Genomic DNA, 20,263 nt, shown 5'->3' on the forward strand with positions numbered 1-20,263 from the left:
CTAAAACCACATTGTACGTTTGGACCGATATCTCCCGATTTGTCATTTTTGTGAGACCAACGATTAGACACGGATAAAGTTTAATGATTAAGGCAGGACTTGAGCTCAAGTTTATCGAGGTAAACACAATAAATCATAGGTAGACTAAGGCAACTAAATGTTGAATTTTGCCGGTTTTAGTCTGTCTTACTCCTTTTGATACACTCCTGATGTAACTTATGCCACTGCCAGTAGCCACTGCCAGTGCATGTGGTGGTGATAGTACTGTGTAGTTTTTACCTGTGTTAATTAGTTACAGGTGGCAGCTCTCTATTTCAGTCTGTAGGCTTGCGTAGGTAAATGGATGAGTGCTTACCTATTCTGTCTTGCAAATAGTTGTTGCTACTACGTACGATGGGAGCTTCCATCTTTAATCTTAAGACACTTAAACGTACGCGCTGTCTCGGGGCAACTTTCTTAACGATCCCAACGAACATTCCTTCGAGAAGGTTCCTGATATCATCCTTGTGCCTTCCACTGTTTCGGCGCGTATGTGAACACATTTGGGACTAACAGGGTTTACTAGAATCCCACCACTCCACCACAGTCACCGCAGTAGACGTGAAATGAGCGCTGTCGCTCCGCGGCACTTGTTATTGAAACGTTCCAAGTGCCTGTGTATGCAGAGAGAGCACATAGGTTGGGCATACGCCTACGGTCTGGTATCTACGTCTTTCATTTCCGCGTTATTAATTGTGTGTAAAATTATTTTTGTTTCAGTTTTTGGTTATCAGTAATCATTTACTGTTAGTCATCTTTGTTTTGGTCTAACTAGTGATTTAATAAAATGTCCACCCATTGCTAATTGTAAGGGGTTAGGTTTAGGGTTAGGAACTCTGCCCCTACTTTGAACCCCAAACTTTGAACCCAAAACTCAGCATTTGGTTTCATTTATTTACTTTCCGTAATGGCGAGTCGTATTTTTTTTACGTATCTGGAGTCTGGACCAGGTCTCAAGGAAAATATAGTAACAGTGAAGTTTAGCTGTCTCAAAACACTATAGCATACAAGAAAATATTGTAGTAGTTGGATTTAAACATGAAATTTATCATGTGGTCAGGGGTAAAGAACTAGAGCTGTGCGTCGGATCCGATAATCCGAATCCGATCCGATCCGAATCCGATCGGATTCGGATTCGGATCGGATTTACAATTTTTAAAGAATCGGATTCGGATTCGGATTCGGATTCAAAATTGTCGTTGGATTCGGATTCGGAGTCGGATTTTCAAAAATGCTGTCGGATTCGGATTCGGATCGCCGGGATCGGACCGTAGAATCCGACCTCCATCCTGTCAGGAGCAGAGCCTGAGCCGGCTACTTCATAAAACGAGCTTCAAGGCCACGCGTGACTCGGCGGCTTTTGATGTATACGATCGATTGATCGCGTACTATATCCGGCCAGCGTAGCACGCGCTTCACACATCACATACACACACTGTCTCACACACATATCTCTCTCTCTCTCTCTCACACACACACACGCACACACGCACGCACGCGCGCACACACACACGCAAATACACACGCACAGGCACACGCACACGCACACGCACACGCACACGCACACGCACACGCACACACACACTGTCACACACACACGATGTGAAATCGATGCGTTTGCATGCGCACACGCGCGTGCGGCGGGCTTTACTGTCAAGATGATTATTTGAAGGGAGTCGGGACAGTCACAAATTACAAAATAGATTATTGATTGTGACGTGAGTTGCGAGTTTAAGTGTTGTAATCGTTAGTGTTGGGAAATATCACGTATAACCGTATAGCATAATGTATAATTGTATGAATATGTACAGACAGACGTTTCGTAAATTCGTAGTAATTTCGTACCACCATGTCACTTACTGCCACTTAGGTAAGTTAGGACAAAGTGGAACTGAGGTGACGATTTGATAAGAAAATTATCGTTCCAGTTCCCGATCATCCCGTTCTCTAACTTTTCTTACGTCTACAGTCCCCCTTCACCCCTTGATCTCAACAACCCAAAGTTTCATGTTGAAACAATTATAAACGAATTTTATACGATGCTGTCACACTATTTGCAATTTCTATGTTCCGGATTCGGGTCGGATTTCGGATCGGATTTCGGATCGGATTTAGCGATACACATCGGATTCGGATTCGATTCGGATTCAAAAATTTCCATCGGATTCGGATTCGATCGGATTCAAAATAGCCATCGATTTCGGATTCGGATTCGGATTTTTTTAAATGCTGTCGGATCGGATTTTTGGTTCATGTCGGATCCGACGCACAGCTCTATAAAGAACACCCAAATTTGTTTTTATTCACTTCTGATGTTGTAAAATAATTTATTAGATATAATGCTTTTAAACCCTGGTGCTCACTGCAGGTGGTTAGGGTCATAGATTGGGTGATTGGCATACGCTATAAAATGTCTGTAGATTCATTGTCCATATTTGCTTCTGGCCTGCGCACACTCAAACAATTACAATATTTGCCCCTTCATCAAAGCCATGAAGCATCAACTGATTGGTACTAATGAGGAATGACTATGAAAAAGATGAGAAAATTTGTCTTTATGTAAAAAACAAATGTACTGAAAAAACGTTGTTATATGTTGTTGAAATTTCAGCATCACTAGCAACGCTAGCAGGGTTATTGAGTCGCTCATATCATATCACTTTAAAAATTGTTAGGCTACTATACAATCTAGTCGTCCTGTTTGTATTACTCTAGCAAATTCTAATAGGAAAGTTTATGTCGCATGTACTGTAAATGTTAAAATGTCCGTCACTGTAGCTTTGGCTCTCAAATTTCACGTTTCCCAATCAATGCATTACCCAATACGTGGAAAACTACTAAGACTTGACTGCATTACAGTGTTTAGGGAAACGCTGACAGCGTGAAATCACTGGGAAGGATGACAGCAGTGGAGGATGAAACAGAGATTATGGAACCTGAGACGCACGTTGTCCAGGTCACAAATGTTGCACCTCCTGTCACTCTTGACCAAATACAGACACTCTTCGGCTACTTGGGAAAGACAGAAGAAATAAAGATGTACCCTCTATAGTAAGTAAACCAGATTACAATATTTGGCTTCCTACTAGTTTAAGAATTACTGTCAAAACATATTCTATGAAACCCATCTTTCATAACCTGTCTTTAATGCTAGTCATGTAATTATAAAATTGCAATATCAACTTGTAGACTATTGCTAATAACATATCTAATATGTATGTAATTTAATGTGAATGGTTTTTAGTGATACCGGGCAAGGAAATCCAAAGATCTGCTTCATAAAATACAAAGACAAGCCTTCCGTCGGAATAGCACAGCATTTGACAAATGTTGTCTTTATCGATAGAGCTCTCATTGTCATGAGGTTTATTGAAGGTACGTGTGTTCACTAGAGTTATTCCACTAATATGTCTGTGCATTATATATCATTTCAATCAAGATCGTATTTTAGGAAATTTCTGTGTTAGAACAGACAATGCATGATAGAGAAGTAGCAAAAAACAAATGACATAAATATTAGGTGCTTAATCAGGCAGTCAAAAGTGCCAAGAGTGCAGGAGTTAAGTACACCCTGTTTTCTGTCAAACCTGATTTGACATCAGTAGGAGTCTATGTTAAGTTCCACTAGAAATTCCACTATGTATACTGAGGATTTTCGCGAGGCCGTTGACACATGATGGGCGTAACATGCCTTCAAAATTGAAGCTAATTTGCAGCACCCCATAAATCCTCACACATGTCTTAATTTCCAGCTGTGCTTACTTTTGACACTCCCAAAATAATCATGCTGTGTTAGCACATATACAGCTATACTGATACAGTATAGTTGTAGTATGTAGTAAGCATAGATGTTATATTTCGTTTTGAATGACAGCGTACTTAGTCGTTTTTCTGTAGCCTATTTTGTGAGAGCAGAGTATATTGTACTGTCTTAATCAAAAATCCGTAATTACCCCTGCATTATGGCCATACATGATACAATCGGCAATCGTGGTCCTCTACTGAAAACGATACACATATATATGCTCAGTGTCACTTATGTTGAATTGCAGATAGAATTCCAGAGGAAGTAGAAGCAATGAAGATATTGACCACTGCTCCTAATGCGGGAGTTCCGCTGCTCAATGCCGGTGTCGCAAAATGGCCAGCAAATGTTGTCAATCAGGTATGTTGCTGTACAGAAATATGATCTCATCGGTGTGTCACACTGATAATATATGAACAGATGTTTTTTGATGAAAAGAAATGTGATGTAGAATCGTGTAAGCCTCTTCACTTTTACGATGGTAAACTTCGCGTACTGTGTGAAAATATAAATGGTAATACACTAAGGCATTCAATCCTTTGGCTAATTGTTTTGTACCTGTTTGGGATTGCAGGTTCAGGGTATTGGACCATCTCAGATGATCATTACTCTCGACCCAAAGCTTAGTGCGCTTGATTTGCCACCATATCCTCCTCTGCCAGCAACCATAGATGCTAGCAGGCTTGAAGAAATAAGAAGAACGGTCTATGTCGGAAATTTAAGTCCAATGGTAGGCAGTAGGGTACATGACGATGGTGATACCACCCCGTTGTTACATTTTTTTATTGCTGGAAAAAATTCACGGACAAGTAGCGATCGCAAAGCCTTTCTAGTAATGATTCTTAAACCGTAAATTGAAAAGCACCTGAGTTGAAGTTTAGCACAAATGTATGTCATTTCGAGACCACACATGTGTAAAAGGCTAATTTATCAAAATAGTCATTCCCTATTTGCTAATTTCATGCCAAGTTTGCTTAAAAGTATGTGTTGAATGTTTTTAAAACTATATATATATATATATATAGGAGCTATATATAGTTATATATATATATATATATATAGTTGTAGTAAATTATTATTGTAATGCTATTGTGTGACATGTGTAGATAACAGGACAGCAGGTACTGAGCTACTTTAACCACGTGGGAGAGTTGAAGTATGTACGAATGGCAGGCAGTGAAGATGGACTTGCGAAATATGCCTACGTAGAATTCACAGACCAGGCATCAGTTCCTATCGCACTCCAATATAATGGAGCCATGTTGTTTGGCCACCAAATAAAGTAAGTCATAAATAGTAGCTGTAATATTATGTTGTTGGGTTTTGGTGTGATGTGCATGTATATTCTTTGTTTTCTGTCACACCTCAACTTCACTCCTAATTTTCAGAGTAAATCATTCAACTCAGAATGTTAAGAAACCAACGACTAAATCAAATGAGGCAGCCCAGCGTGAAATTGAAGAAGCATTGAAGAAGGTCAAGGAGGCTCAGTCTCTGATATCGGCTCATATAGATCCGGGTGAGCTTACTGGACAGCAAGTTCATGTGTAGACTGTTATGTATAGCTTCATTTGCTTCTGCAAAGACAGTTTACTTACCTCCATGAGTCATTTATCAGGAACATTGTACAATGCAGATGTTATAATTCTTGTGTTTGTCTGTTGGTGAGGTATTCCATTTACCTTACAAGTTTAATCTCCTGCAATCATAACCAGTGATCATTGTGCGCGTCATCCAGCAAGCATTTCTTTTTGCACATGTGCATGAGTTTGGACAGTAGCAGGTCTCTGTGTTCTTCCCATTAAAAGTGTTGTCAAAAACTAAGTGGCCCTGATTGATCATTCTTTGAACAAAATGCTTACCTTTGTTCTAGTCTAATATATCATATAGCCCTTGAATTTTTGATTAAACTAGAGACATTACTGGACTTGCCTTTAAAAAGATTCTACTTCCAGTTGTCTATGCTTGAGTCACATGCAATGATACCAGGACAATATCACATTGTGAGATAAATGGGCATAATGTATCCTCCAGTGACATATATACTGCTGGACATGTGTGCTAACTCATTCTCTCTTCTTTTCATTGGAGCAGCAAATGTGTTTGCAGATAAGGTCACTGAAAGTCGATCTAGATCGAAGAGTCGTCATTCCCCTTCTCCTAGAAGGAAACACAGGTATTGTTCAGATTAGGATTATATTACATGGTCTGACCAAGCACAAGTTATGCACGCATGCTTTGGAGAGGTTTCTTGAATTGTACCTAGTTAATTCTGCTGTCCTTAGTTTGCTCCTGGTTTTGTAGTTACCAGGGTTCGAATAAAACACTCATCTGCTAATCTGTAGCCACATTTTGCTTCCGGATCAGTACCGGATTACCTAATTTTTTGAGCAACTGATCCGACCGGATTAGTATAAAATTTTCCTGTGCAAAACATCACAAAATCACAAAACCTAAACTCATCATAGACTCGAGATGTATGGAAGACCTGAGACGACATGCGACATTTTGAGTTTACAAGTTTCTGTATTTCCGATCAATATATATAAAGTGTTGAGAGAGTCATAGAAAATGTTTGAAGTCCAAATATTAACACGCTGCGCATGCATTATTCCGTGACATTAAAGTCAGTTTAAGTTTAGAATCGCCTACCGTGAGATTAAATGAGTGTTATTTAGCGGAAAAATACAATTTGAATTTAGAATCCCCTACCATGAGAGTAAATGTGTGTTGTTTTAAGCGGGAAAGAACAATTTAAATGTGGAATCCCCTACCATGAAAGTAAATATGTGTGCCTTTTTAAGAGGGATAGCATAATTCGAATTTAGAATCCCCAACCGTGAGAGTAAATGTGTGTTCTATTATTAAGCGGGAAAGCATAGGGCCTAATTTAAATTTAGAATCTCCGTCATAACGCATGCGCAGTGTGTCTGTTTTCGACTTAAAAACATTTCTCAGTGCGTGTTCTCGCTTGTTTACATTCTTCCCTGTGTGACCCTTGCTTGACCTCCATCTCTAGTGCTATATACGATACGAAATTCAGAAACCCGGAAACTCAAAAAGTCGTGTGTCGTTTCAGGGCTTCCATAATGATGAGGAACGAGGGGTGCTGCCCTATTTGATATTGTTAACACTTGCACCCGCCATCTTGCGGTGACTTTCATAATGAAACATTAAAACAGTCGACATCCTGCATCAGCTGGCATAAAATAGACCTGACATACTGAGCATAGCAATGAGATTTTGTGTTGCTGTTCAGTATATTATTTCTGTTTCGTGTATTCATTCCGTCTGTTTAATTCTGGTAACTGGCCAGTGGGTCGGCTGCTGTGCATAGGCATTAATATACGTTGTAATCTTTTTATATGGCCTTTCTGATAGGTGGGCATATATATGTTTAGAGCTATGGATATGTGCTATCTTGTACTAGTATATATCATAAAAATAAAGTAGAAATTAACAGCTTGGTGTGTATGGCTTTTTTTCCTGCCATACCAGCCTGAATCCCCCCCCCCACCCTGCCACACACACACACACAGACAAACACACCACCAATGTTACAGATTAGCTGGAAATTTCACGGATTAGTTGTTTTCAGAGGTTTTTAATCTGTAGCGATCAGTGGCAAAATTGCTTTAATTCGTACCCCGTAGTTACTCATATAATGTGAGCTCATTGCTCCATCTATCAGGTGTAAAAGTGACTTGTGAGCATATATTAGAAGATAATAATAGATAATAATGGTAAGAATGAGACAGCTGTTGTCCCAATTTTAGGTTTGCAATTTGCCAAGCTATGTATATAAGGACAAGTTTATAATTATAGTATTATTTGATAATAATATAATTATAACTAGAGCACTCGGAGAGCGCAGACCTCAGCCAAGGCAGCTGAATTCTCTCACTGTGAAAAATTGCATTAATTAATTAATTAATTAAATAATTAATTCGATCCGGATCACCACCAAAATGTAATCAATTCTAAGTTACCCCATTTCTGACCTATCCTGGAAATTTTATGCCAATCCGTCCATAACTTTTTCAGTTAGGCTGTACACAAACAAACCCACAAACCAACAAACACGCCGAACAAACACACGCCGGTGAAAACATAACCTCCTGCCAACCCCTTGGCGGAGGTAATTATAATAATTTATTTTCTATAATTTTCGGTTTCTCAACTTTTAGATCACCCTCTAAAGGACATCGTTCGAAATCACGAAGTAAGCGCTCCAAGTCAAGGTCTCGCAGACGGTCCCATTCACGCTCACGTGCCACAAGAAAGCGTTCACGCTCTAAGGATAAGAGCCGACGACGTTCGCGATCGCCAAAGCGGCGCCGGTCTAAATCACGCAGTCGTAGCAGGTGACCGCCCCTGTCAATTTATAACAATGATATGTCACAGACATATTGCAGATAAAATATTTATTTATGATAGCAGTTGGTTAAACTGTTACCCACTTCTCATATGAACATCAGTAACTGTTCCCAAGGTTAGGAATGTGTTATTGCATTTCAATCTCATACAGTACATGATCTATTATCCGAAAAATCTGAAAACCGAAAAGCTTCGAAAACCGAAAGTTTTTTCCTAGAGGTCGTCGCCACACCAACAAGGTTCACTGCAGAAATATTAATGTGTTTTGCATTAGTTTACTCATACATATTGTACTGTACTGGTACAGCACTTGGCCTCGTAAAAATTTTAGTGCTGGCTAGTTGCAGGATATACGGTATCAGGAGTAGATAATAGGGAAGGAGTGTGACATCAATAAACAAGGGAAATTCGTCATTTACTAGCTTTATAATACCTACGATTTGCTACGCATAACTCATCCAACTTGAGCTCAAATCGTACACAGTACATTCGCCTAGCATCATGCGAAATCGTTTCCTCGTTTACACAAGCAATCCGGATATACAGACTAAAACGTACGACACGATTATCCATTCTGCTGCTATCAATCCAAGCCTATTCCCGGAATATATTCAAACAAAAGGCAGCTGCTTACGCGCTGTTGCTAACTCGGCGGGCAATGTGGCTCGCTGGGAGATTTGAGCCCAATCAGCTGCTGCTGATTGCGGTTGGCTTGGGTGCGTGGGTGCATGCCAGTATGTGCAGTGGGGGCTGCTGTACGCCGGTATGCCGGTATGCCGGCATGTAGCTGTGTACCGGGTCAAAGGTTATCTCGCCGAGTGTTGATGCCTAATCTCCCAGCGAGCCACATGCTTCGCCGAGTTAGCAATAGCGCGTTAGTAGCTGCCTTTTGTTTGAATATATTTGGGGAATAGGCTTGGATTGATGGCCAAAGAATGGATAATCGTGTCGTACGTTTTAGTCTGTATCTCCGGATTGCTTGTAAAAACGAGGAAACGATTTCGCACGATGCTAGGCGAATGTACTGTGTACGATTTGAGCTCAAGTTGGATGAGTTACGCGTAGTAAATCGTAGGTATTATAAGGCTAGTAAATAACGAATTTCCCTTGTTTATTGATGTCACACTCCTTCTCTATTATCTACTCCTGACGGTATGTATATCCTTACTATAGTACCATTCCGAAATCCGGACAATTCTGAATTCCGAAATGTGTCTGGTCCCGACGAAGTTCCTTTGTTAATTATGACGCCATCTGTGAGAGATACTTTCCATAGAAATGTATGCCGGACATAGCGTTTGTAGTAATTACACTTCTTAAGGTGCCCCATTTAATTGTATGTTTTTAGCTCCTCTGACGAAGTCAGATGCAGCTTGTAGAATCGCATGAGCGTCCCTCCGTGATCCGTGTGTCTGTCCGTCAACAGTTGGGCACAAATCTTAACCGCTCGACGTACGGTCACGATATTCGGGACGTCGGGGGGGATTGTGAAAAGGACTCGGGATGACCAATTTGGGGGTCAATGGTCAAAGGTCAAGATGTGTCAACGGAGGGGGAATATTTCCCCCTTAACTTAAGGTATAGGAGGAAATATGGAATTGCGGCACAAATTTCAACGGCTCGACCTACACTCTTAATATTCTATGTATAGTGTGATGGGGAAGAAACCCATCACCAGCGCGAAATTGGAGGTCAAAGGGCAGTGGGGGAAAGGTCAGCTATCAGACATTTTCTGAGGACATGGTCTAACGGACCGAGTGCAAAACTTTTTTGTTTCAGCGCTGACCTACCATTTTTATCACTTTATTGAAAGGACCGTGAAATCTACTTTCCGCTGACATGCGAAGAGTAAGTGTCTGATAACCTTTTGACCCTCAAGAGGAGTGTTAAACGTGGATTTGTTGACTGTTAACAAAGGACTGAACTGCTTTTGCTATTAGAGCCCCCTCCACTCGCGCCTCCTGGTTTTGAATTACAAACATTTCTACATTTACGGAGATACGGTGGATGTTGTCCGAATGATCCTCTGATTAGAACTGGGTAAACTGAGATATTAGCTTAGCGATGGTCATTATGCTAATGTCCTGATACTTTATAGTTGTGTATCACGCACTGTGTGTATGTGTTGTAGGGACCGTAAGAAGCCTCGCCGGTCACGGTCAAGGTCAAAAGGACGTGATCGAAAAGACAGAGATAAGGGCAGAGATAAGGACAGGGACAAGAGAGATGAGAAGAAAGAAGATAAGCGCAGTGAAAAGAGGGAGGATAAAAGAGATGTGAAGCGAGATGTGAAGCGAGAGGAAAAGAAAGAAGAGAAGCAAGAGGAGAAGCAAGAGGTTAGAAATAAGGCTTAGAGAACAAACTTTATTTATAATTTGTGAGTGTGGTGTGATGTGCTGCTTAAAAAATTGGAGTTCAACACATGTGGCTGCTACCGCCAATGAACGTAAACAATAATTTAAAGTTTTAAAAACACTTAAATAATGCTCTAGTGAATATCGATTCGGAAAATTTTGTACGAAGCACAATGTAAGTCTAATTAAGCTGAAAATGTGTTTTGAACCTACATCGAAGTTCATATTTAAGTTGCCCGAAGATGGAACTTAGAAGATAATTAAATAGAAGACAATTGGATTTTGGCCTGTTATTATACTACTTTTTCTGCTCAGAAGCTGAAGGTAGAGGATGAAGTCGGAAAAACTGACGTCACTAGTGACTCGGCTGAAAAGGATGAAGAGCAGGGTGCAGAGGTAGAGCCCGCTACTGCAGTGGAAAAGCCAACACCTCCAGAGGAAGAGATTCCTACAGTAAAGAAGGAGGACGAGCCAAAAGAGAAAGAACCAGAAAAGGAAGTTGAGAAGCATAAGGATCGCTCCAGGTCACGGTCCCACTCGAGGTGCGTATATATTAGTAACTATTTCTGAATGAAGTGAATTTTCAATTATGTTCGTCTGTCGTAGTTGAAACTGGTGAAGTGGCACCAGCGTTTATTCATCCATTTACGTAAAAATTGTAGGCATGCTCCTAATTTATGTGTAACATTGTTTGACCTTACAGAGGGCACATGAACTTGAAACTATTGCTGTTATACTCTGCAAATCATTTTTACCCCAAAACCCTCAAACTTTTACGGAGGATTAAACATTGGCTGTCACTTGCAGAAGAAAATATCAGTTTTAAAAATCCAGTAGTGAAATTTAGTAGAGAGTTGAAATATAGTAATGACTTATACTAATTAAATCTTCAATTGTGCTGTCTTATTCGATATGTTGTTCATAATAACAGGGTTCGAAATTAAGGGCTGCAAGTAGTAGTTTTTGCTACTAAAAGGGTCAATTTGCTGCCTGCTTGCAACGTCGGCAGAAAATGCTTGCTGCTAAGAAATTACTAATGAACCAAGGAAAAAATGCCAAAGTTACAGACGATTTCTGTTGAAAGCGATGGTCAGTTGTTCAGGTGTGCTGTTTTCCAACTGACTTTGACTCTACATTAAAGTCCGTACTTCATTCGATGTGCAACCTTGGTTAAGAATTGAGTGACTATAGTTAGAATGAACAGCTTCATTATGAGAAGAAGCTTACGGTCAGTACTGTTGGGGTGGGGCAAGTGTACGTATTACGGTTATCTAAAGTTTCTTCATATTAGTGAGTAAGTTTGCTGACTGTTTTTATATTCTCTGGCAGCAAGTACAATGCTGTACTGCTGGTGTCTGGCCAAAAAGTTGTAATAATAATATATATGCATGCCACTACAGCACTATGTGTGTGTAAGTAAGTATATAGCTAAGCATATATTATATGGAACAGGTTGTATAGCAGTATAAAGGTCAAGATATACTGCTTTAACAATAACCAACTGCAACAATTGTAGCATTTAGGAAATTAGAAGCTATTGTTTCCAGTGAGTTGTTGCGCACACGTGATAACGGCCAGAGATAACCGTAACAACAAAAATATTTAGATTCCTGTCTAATTTCCTGTAGCATTTTTCAGAAAAAATAAGTATATCTGTATATAAGGTTTTCAACAGCTAAAACATTTTGTAACGAAAATTGAGTTGTGCAGCTGTCATCGAGTTGTATAACGTCTGTCGAACGGACCATTTCAGGTTCCCAGGACTCTGTTATTTGGTTTTATGTCGTTGTTTATCGTGCTAGGCTGCTAAGCTAAAAGAAAGCAATTTCCTATCATCGATATTCATAACCTTGAAATCAATAGTAAACCCATGTAACATTTAACAGTTATCAGAGTTCAAAAACTTTAAATGTTTGCAACTGTAAGGCATGTGAGAACACGAACTTCGAGAGGAACAGTGAGCTAACACCAGCAGTTAACACCTGCAGTGTGGCTGTACAAATCGCTATGATTTTTGACATGAAGCCTTACAGTTGTTTATTTGTTACTGCACTGTTTTGCCCTTAATGAATTGAATCCTGAATTGCATATATTATAATATTTTACTTTTAACCTGGTTTATAGAAGCAAAGAAGTAAAAGACAAGCATTCGTCTGATGCAGAAGTTAAGTCACACAAAGTCTCCAAAAGGCACAAATCCAGGTATAGCATACATAAATATAATAATTGTGTTAATATTTACATGTTGTGTGCATTCATGTATTGTGTATGTTCAGTCCTTGTGTTTTGGAAAAAGCAGGCGAGTGAAAAATCGCACACCTTGGCTCGCCGAGGTGTGTGATTTGCATCGGAGTGCCCGCAGGTCACGAGGCAAACTAGGGGTGTTCGGTGGCATGCCCCTCCGGAAAAAATTTGAAAACTAGACTTCATGAAATGCCATTTCCAGCATTTTGGGCTAAAAATTAGCTCTGCATTTGTACTATTAATTTTGACATTTTTTATGTGATTTTTTTTTCATCTAACAAAATATCAGTTCTTGGACATGTGGATAACGTGAATCACACATTTAGCATGTTTAGTCAAAAAGGAACAACACTCAATTTTTCAAAGTAGACTATTAAAACTTTATCTAAAAATACAACCAATCACATTCGTCATTCTAGAGCGCTTTGCGACTGTCATTATAAATATGTGAACCGACTTCCGGCAATGTCTGTGATGTTTACAACCATTTGCGTTTATCTTCGAGTTTATAAGTTGAATTAATGAAAAATAAAACACAAAAAAAAAAAAAAAGGTGTGCGTTTTGATAATGCTTAGGTGCGCGTTTTTTCGCACTTCTCGTGATCAATCGAGGCGCGCGATGGCGCGCGAGCGCGATCGCGCACCTTAAAACACAAGGTCTGTATGTTGTGTGTAATTAAGGTGGTATGGCTGCATAAAACATTTCTGTGGTATGCAAAACAGCACTAACTACTCTCGAGCATTGAAAGTAGGAGAATTATATATCCTTCGATCAGTCGTATTGTAGTAGTAGTCCACATGTGATGCTGCATGATCTTCGTTCAACGTAGGTCTCCGTCGAAGAGCCGTAAGCGGTCGCGCACGCCGCGTCGTCGCTCCAGCCCTGTCAGGAGGCGCTCACGATCGCGCACGCCACGGCGGGCACGACGCACACGCTCACGGACGCCTGTGCGCAAGAAGAGTCGCTCACGCACGCCTGTGCGCAAGAAGAGTCGCTCACGCACGCCTGTGCGCAAGAAGAGTCGCTCACGCACACCGCGTAAGCGCAGCCGCACAAAGTCGCCGAAGCGGCGCAGTCGATCTCGGTCGCCACGGCGACGGCGCTCCAGGTCGCCGCGCAGACGTCGCAGCCGCACGCGTTCACCACCGCCGCGCCGCCGGTCCAGGACTCCCAGCCCGCGAAGGTACTACCTGCTTGTATTGACGACGTGACGTGCGTGTGCGCAGACGTGTGTGGGGCCATGCATGCGTGCGTGCATGTTTATAATATACTCTCAATACTGTGCTAATGCCACCTGGTCATAGTGGCCATTAACTCCCCTGCATAAATATTATGCATCCTTAACATTGATATTAGATGTAAGTGTAAACATGGAATTGCACTGAATGCAGTTGGAGTACATTGGGTACACACTAATTTCACTACTGTGAAGGTAGTGTGATAATTGTACCCAAAAACTTGCACATGGTTAAATATAGGCTGAGTACAAATTGTGATGTGCTTCACCGTCCGCTGTGTTAATATTTTCTAGAAGCAGAAAGAAACGGGACAGAGACCGCAGCAGGAGCCGGGATAGGGTATCAAGCAAAAAGAAGAGCAGGGACCATGATAAGGAAAAGGAGAAGGAAAAAGAACGAGATAAGGAGAGTAACGAACAAGAAAAGGTATGGTATAATGATACCATGGTTCGCAGTCCTTGAAAAGTCCTTGAATTGGAGGGGAGTCCTTGAAAAGTACTTGAATTTAGTAAATGTTGATTTTGTGCTTGAAAAGTCCTTGAATTTCATGAAAATGTCCTTGAATTTTTAGAAACAATCCTTGCCTGTAATAAAAAGAAATTTTGTACCATCAATAATGTGCAAACCTCAATAAAAATTTCGTTAAATGAGGTTAAAAAGCTAAAGACACGATAGACAGTTAAATGATGATCACAAATTACAGTAAGTCAGTAAAATAAGTCAGTAAATCAAGGTATGTTGTAGAAGTGACAGTGTTTAGAAGGGTTTATTAATGTGATCCAGGTAAGTTTTAGAGGTGACAGTGATTAAGAATGGGGTTATTAAATTAATCCAGGTATGTTTTGTTCTGTGTATGAATTCCGATAAAATGTCTGATAAAATGTCCTTTAAAAGTCCTTGAAAAAAATTTCAGTCCTCCTGTATGAACCATGGATACCATGGTTCATACTTTTTCAGAGCAGGTCGGAAACCATGAAATTTCCAGTCGCACATGCATGCATACTTGAACCTTCTTTAATTTTCTTTATACAAAACGCTCTGTACAATATACATAAGTTTAACTTTGAAAAATGTTTTATGAGCTCATCATTCGTCGTTCAATGTTCATGAGAATCGTCAGTTTGCTTTTATGTTTAGGATCGTTTTACAAAGTTTACTTAAGAAAGAAGAAAATTGCAGAAAACATCCCGTTTAAGGATACATTCAGGGTTGCAGGTGAAATTGGGTCAAAATTTCAATACCCATTTTATTTGATAGGTGGCGCCCCTGGGCTGCTATGTAATAGTATATTATTGTGTATGTGATCTCCCAAACAGTTCAAAATCCCTGCTTATGCTTACCTGGCTATTGCAAACCCCGGAACGCCCTTTACATAGTGACGTCATGAGCACGTGCTATCCCAGAATATACTGCGTGCCACCCTAGCATGTGAATCAGAAACGCTATGTCGAAAACATTCTAAACGAAACGTCATGTTTTGTGCATCATAACCTTTGATTTCATGACTAAACTAACTTGGATGAAATGATTGTTGTGGAGATGTCAATTTCATTGATTGTGTATGTGGTGCACCTACCATTGGTTTTAGATGTAATATATAACATATATTGACACGTGTTATAAACATTGTCAGACTTGTTAATTTACTGGCAGAAGAAAGATGTCAAAGTCACTCGCAATTACGATGAGGAGGAACAAGGCTACAATTCTGCAACGGAAGGAGGCCATCTCCCACCAGAAGGTCCTGCCCTGCCCCCAGAAGGACCAGCATTGCCTCCCCTCCCTCCTGGATCTCCACCTATCACCCCAGCTGATGCCAACCTACAGCAGATAGACATGGATGTGGACTCTGACTAAGATATGTTAAAACTAGTTCAGATCCAAATAACTATGTTGATTCAGATTTTTTCTCTTTGATTTCACTTGAGGTGTCAGTGATCTGCTACATTACATAGTGCGTGGAATGTACATGTTATATAGGTAGTACCTGCCCATATGCGAAATGTTTGTCGCAAAGGAAATGTTTGTGGGAATCTTTTATTTGTGAGACCATACTACTAAAGTAATAGATCTGTTCTGATCACATGCTTGGAAGAATGATATTTCTTATTATAAAGCACCTAGTATAAAGTACCTGCCCAATATAAATACTATATAATGTAGATTACATACTATATAAGTGTGTGTCTGTGTGACAGCCCACTTGTGATGTGCTCGGCGAATAGTCAGAATTGTTGATATGGAACACTGTCTACTAATCAGGTAAATGGAACCTGGGCAGTATCCCTATGTTAAATTTACAGGTTCATCACAAGTGCAAATACACGGTGAATTCCTGACTTGTGCACTTCAAAATCAGTTTTAACTCATAATTGAAATGTTGCGTGGGATGTCGTCTTGTATTTTTTTAATAAATAGTACAAATAGCACATAAATGCATTTATGAACAGAATGCAGAATTATGTAAGTAGTAACGTAGGAATTTTCTTGGCTTAGCATATTCTAAGTACATGGCTTTACGGCACGTCGGATTGGGCGGTAATACGTATGTGGCTCAAGGTTAGGGCGGTGTGCTATGTCACGGCAGGTGCTACCTCGATAGACTCGCCTCTGCCGGTCTGTCTCAAATCATTCCTATTGTTCAAGCATTTCTTTGTTTGCCTTACGTATCCGTAAAGTAATTTGTAATCACGTGAATCTTTTGTCAAACTATACAGTTATCATACACTCATGATGTTGTTACTGTAAGTATATCTGTCTGCCTGTTCGCTGTGAAACCGATACGGGCGTATTTGTAAAGGCTGCTCTTTCTAGAATTCTGGTTCTTAAAGATTGAAATTAGTACACGCTTATAGCCACAGCACTGCGTTTGCGTGAAAGTGAGATTGCATCTAGGAGAAGTATGTCTGGAATAAACCTTTAATAAAATCACAAACCAGTTTTCTCTTCTTTGCTGTCCTTGGTTGGCATTTATAATTATTGCACTACAGCCTTATTCACATTTACTTGAAATGCGTAAACCATTTGAACAGCATAACAGTCTCTCATCTCTCAATCTCTCAATTTTCATGTCTGTGTATAAAGGTTTGTCGGATATAGTGGTATTCATGACTATGTTTAACTAGGTTCGTAATATTGTGTGTAGTATACATATGCTCGTGCCATAAGTAATAGCATGAACTTATCTATGGTTAGATATGTACATGGTAATAAACGATAATACCGGCCATTTTCTGAAAGTGATATGCATAGTGATATATACATAATACTATATAATAGTGTGTGTATTAGATAGCTATCGTCAGGAGCGGGGAGCATAGCTAAAAGAAGACGTAATCCAGAGAGACCGGGTACAAGATGGCATTGTGCAAAAGATGCGTTGTTCCCCGACTACCGAGAGCGGTTAAGCCACGCACTTCCGCGGGACTGGGCGCACGCGACCGCGGGGTGTTGTATGTAGCATCTCGCGCTGCCCGCTATACGAATTCGCGCGCCGAAGGAGGGCGGGCGCGCGAATCCGTATAGCGGGAAGCGTAACATCGCGCAGTTTTCGTCATACCTACACCGGCTCGGCTACAGCGGCCTTTGGTGGGGGCATTTGCTGCTGCTTTGTAGCTCCAGGGGCACGCTGCAGCAGGGACCAGTATTTGGTGCTGCTGCTGGTTTGCTGTTGCAGGAGCGTGCTGCAGCAGGGGCGAGTATTTCTTGCTGCTGCTGCATGGGCCAGTATTTCTTGCTGCTGCTGCTTTGCCAGTATCTACGTGTAAAAACTGGCACGGCCACGCCACCACGTGCTCGCACGACGTGCCGTCGCCACGGGCAGTGCAGGGTCAGGAGGTTGGTAAAAACTTGCTACGTATGCAGCCAGGCGCTGCGGCGGCGGCGGTTTTGGAGATAGCATCTAGACCGCGACCGCCCACGTGGAGCGCCGTACCAGACTTCTGTGATAGACATGACGCTATACTCGGCAGTAGCGCACGTCATCGCGTAGCGGCCAATGAGCGAGCGCGTGGTCGCTGATTGACAGTATTTCTTGGGGTTTCTTGTAGGAGCCACTACGCGTTACCCGTGAGGCGCGCCACCTCAAAAAAATTTTAGGGGTCGTTTGGAGATGGCCTCTAGCCGTCGATCGCAAAATGTCGGTTGGATTCCGCCCCGTTTTCGCGGAGTTCGTTTTCAGACCCCTGTCTAAGATATCTGTCTAAGTGGACAAAAAGGGGTCGGCGTATTCGCTGTGGGGCTGTGCGCTGCGTGCAATAACCGGGGCCGCAAGTCCGTCCAGTGGAAGTGATGCAAGTGTAACTGAAATGATATGGAAGATGGCCAAATATGGAGCACTGGCCGCGCATAAAAGAGAAGTGCGAGCGGCAGACGGAAAAGAAAAGAGAACATGGTGAATCCATGCGCCATAATAAAAGCCAGCGCACGGATCCAAAGGAAAGACTAGGTGACAGAAAGTGTTCCTCCTCAGGGTGGCATGTACGAACCGCCGCAGTATATATAGTCTATTTCACGCAGCTGTCCCTTATTTCCCAGTTTGCTGCGCCTTGATGAACACTACTAGTAGAGTCCACTAAGCATTTGCTCGTTAACGAAGCCTGCCAAAGGCCGTGTCACAGACGGGGTGGTGCCCGTGCATGGTCAATTCCATTTATCAACTTAGTAACAGACAACAAAATCTGCATGTATAAATGAAGTTTACACACATTCTATATCGGGCAAATCTTAGTTAAATGTGATTTTATTTCTAACTTGGACAAATACAGTAGTTTTTTTTATTTTATTTTTTATTTTTAAGAACCTTATTATATCAATCGGACGACAGCCTCTCACTACTCGTCGCTCTCATCGCCTTCATCTTGCCTTCTTCTTTTTTGTGAAATCATCTTCTCCATCTCCTCAGCGTTGGCTCCGTGCAGTCTGGCTTTGGTATTTTTGCTTAACTTCGATGGCGCTCCAACATACATTCTGGCTCTGCTTCTAATGATGCCAATGGGCGTCTTGGTCGGATGGGCAGACGTCAAGTAATTCTCGCGTTTAAATCCGTATATTTCAACTGCAGCCGTATTGGCAGCGGCATATAAGTCCGGGAACTTCGCGGACTGTAGGGGCGTCAACAGCTGAGGGTTTAATGACCGGGTGAACGGCCAAGTGGGCCCAGCCTTCTCCTTGATGTGAGCGTACAGACCCTGGAACCTCTCAGCATCTCCAAGCACGCTACTGATCGATATTGCTAAGTTATTGCCATCGTGGATAAAACGGGCCATTTGTTCAATGGCGACCATGCCGGCATAGCCATAGACTAGGCGCATCTGAGAGACCAAGGCTGCCCTGATCGGATCTGCGGGGTCCTCCGTAAAGTCTAAGATGCTCTGAGCGACTGTCGAACGGGGCACTATGACCCCCAGTTCTGGGATAGCCACAAGCAGTTCCAGAATTAGGGGGCATAGGCTGAAGTTGCTTATCTCCACACCCTTCTGGTTCTGCAAAAGCATGGCCTGTGCCGTAGCCCACCTCTTGTTAATGTAGTCTTGGTTCCTGGTATTTATCGGCTTCGCCAAGTGGCACACAAAAGCAAACCCTATTTTGAGACACGCCTCCTTCTCGCCCTTTGTGGGCTCTTCTCTCGGAACCGTCTCATCGAGGGTCCAGTATTGTAACTTAACTGTTGGAAAGACTTTGTATATCGATGTCACTATGAGGGATCTGGTGGCTGATCTTCGTGCGTTGGGAGATTCGGTCTCGTCTTGCCTGACGATGTCGTAGTTCTCACGAGCGGCTTTGAAGTGTGAGAATACTCTTACGGTCTCAATCTCGGGCGCGATATCGACCAAATGGATCTTCAACATGACTGATTTCTAGAAGAGCTTACTTAAGACAAATCGAGGAGTATGACACGCGGGAAGACAATATCTCAGCACTACGCGGGAATACACTACGCACTGTGGCCTGTGGGCCGTGGCACGAGTCACGACCCTGTAGCTGCGTAGCAGTACATGCACTGACGTAAACATAGACTGGTACGCTGCAGTTCGCTGCATGTCTATCGAGCTTGTGGCAATAGCTTGGAAACATTCTAGGCCTATTTTCACATTGACATGGATTCTTCCGCTCACTCAAGATAGATGAAATGATTATATTTTCATTTTCATTTTCACAATAAGTGCACGAAATTTAACGAAGTACAGCTTGTGATCTTCTATTT

The 20,263-nt window shown here is 41.6% G+C and overlaps 1 protein-coding gene across 6 annotated transcripts in view; it reads left to right on the forward strand.

The window, feature by feature from the left end:
- The window catches only part of LOC106805846 (probable splicing factor, arginine/serine-rich 7), a 25,063-nt gene extending 8,056 nt beyond the window's left edge, over positions 1–17,007 (forward strand). For 2 of the 6 annotated variants that reach the window (XM_014807611.1, XM_014807612.1), the window contains exons 2-15: positions 2,899–3,090; positions 3,284–3,414; positions 4,092–4,204; positions 4,419–4,574; positions 4,951–5,126; positions 5,233–5,363; positions 5,939–6,020; positions 8,032–8,208; positions 10,353–10,557; positions 10,891–11,117; positions 12,700–12,777; positions 13,650–14,003; positions 14,352–14,484; positions 15,712–17,007. In XM_014807611.1, the coding sequence (XP_014663097.1) occupies positions 2,939–3,090; positions 3,284–3,414; positions 4,092–4,204; positions 4,419–4,574; positions 4,951–5,126; positions 5,233–5,363; positions 5,939–6,020; positions 8,032–8,208; positions 10,353–10,557; positions 10,891–11,117; positions 12,700–12,777; positions 13,650–14,003; positions 14,352–14,484; positions 15,712–15,915 (2,319 nt within the window). In that variant the 5' untranslated portion in view covers positions 2,899–2,938 and the 3' untranslated portion in view covers positions 15,916–17,007. Of the gene's footprint in view, positions 1–2,898; positions 3,091–3,283; positions 3,415–4,091; positions 4,205–4,418; positions 4,575–4,950; positions 5,127–5,232; positions 5,364–5,938; positions 6,021–8,031; positions 8,209–10,352; positions 10,558–10,890; positions 11,118–12,699; positions 12,778–13,649; positions 14,004–14,351; positions 14,485–15,691 lie in introns of all 6 variants that reach the window. The other 4 variants (XM_014807617.1, XM_014807613.1, XM_014807615.1 and 1 more) reach the window with 4 other exon arrangements.
- The last annotated feature ends 3,256 nt before the right edge of the window (positions 17,008–20,263 follow it).

This window comes from Priapulus caudatus, unplaced genomic scaffold (genome assembly GCF_000485595.1).
Source record: "Priapulus caudatus unplaced genomic scaffold, Priapulus_caudatus-5.0.1 Scaffold129, whole genome shotgun sequence".
NCBI lineage: Eukaryota > Metazoa > Priapulida > Priapulimorpha > Priapulimorphida > Priapulidae > Priapulus > Priapulus caudatus.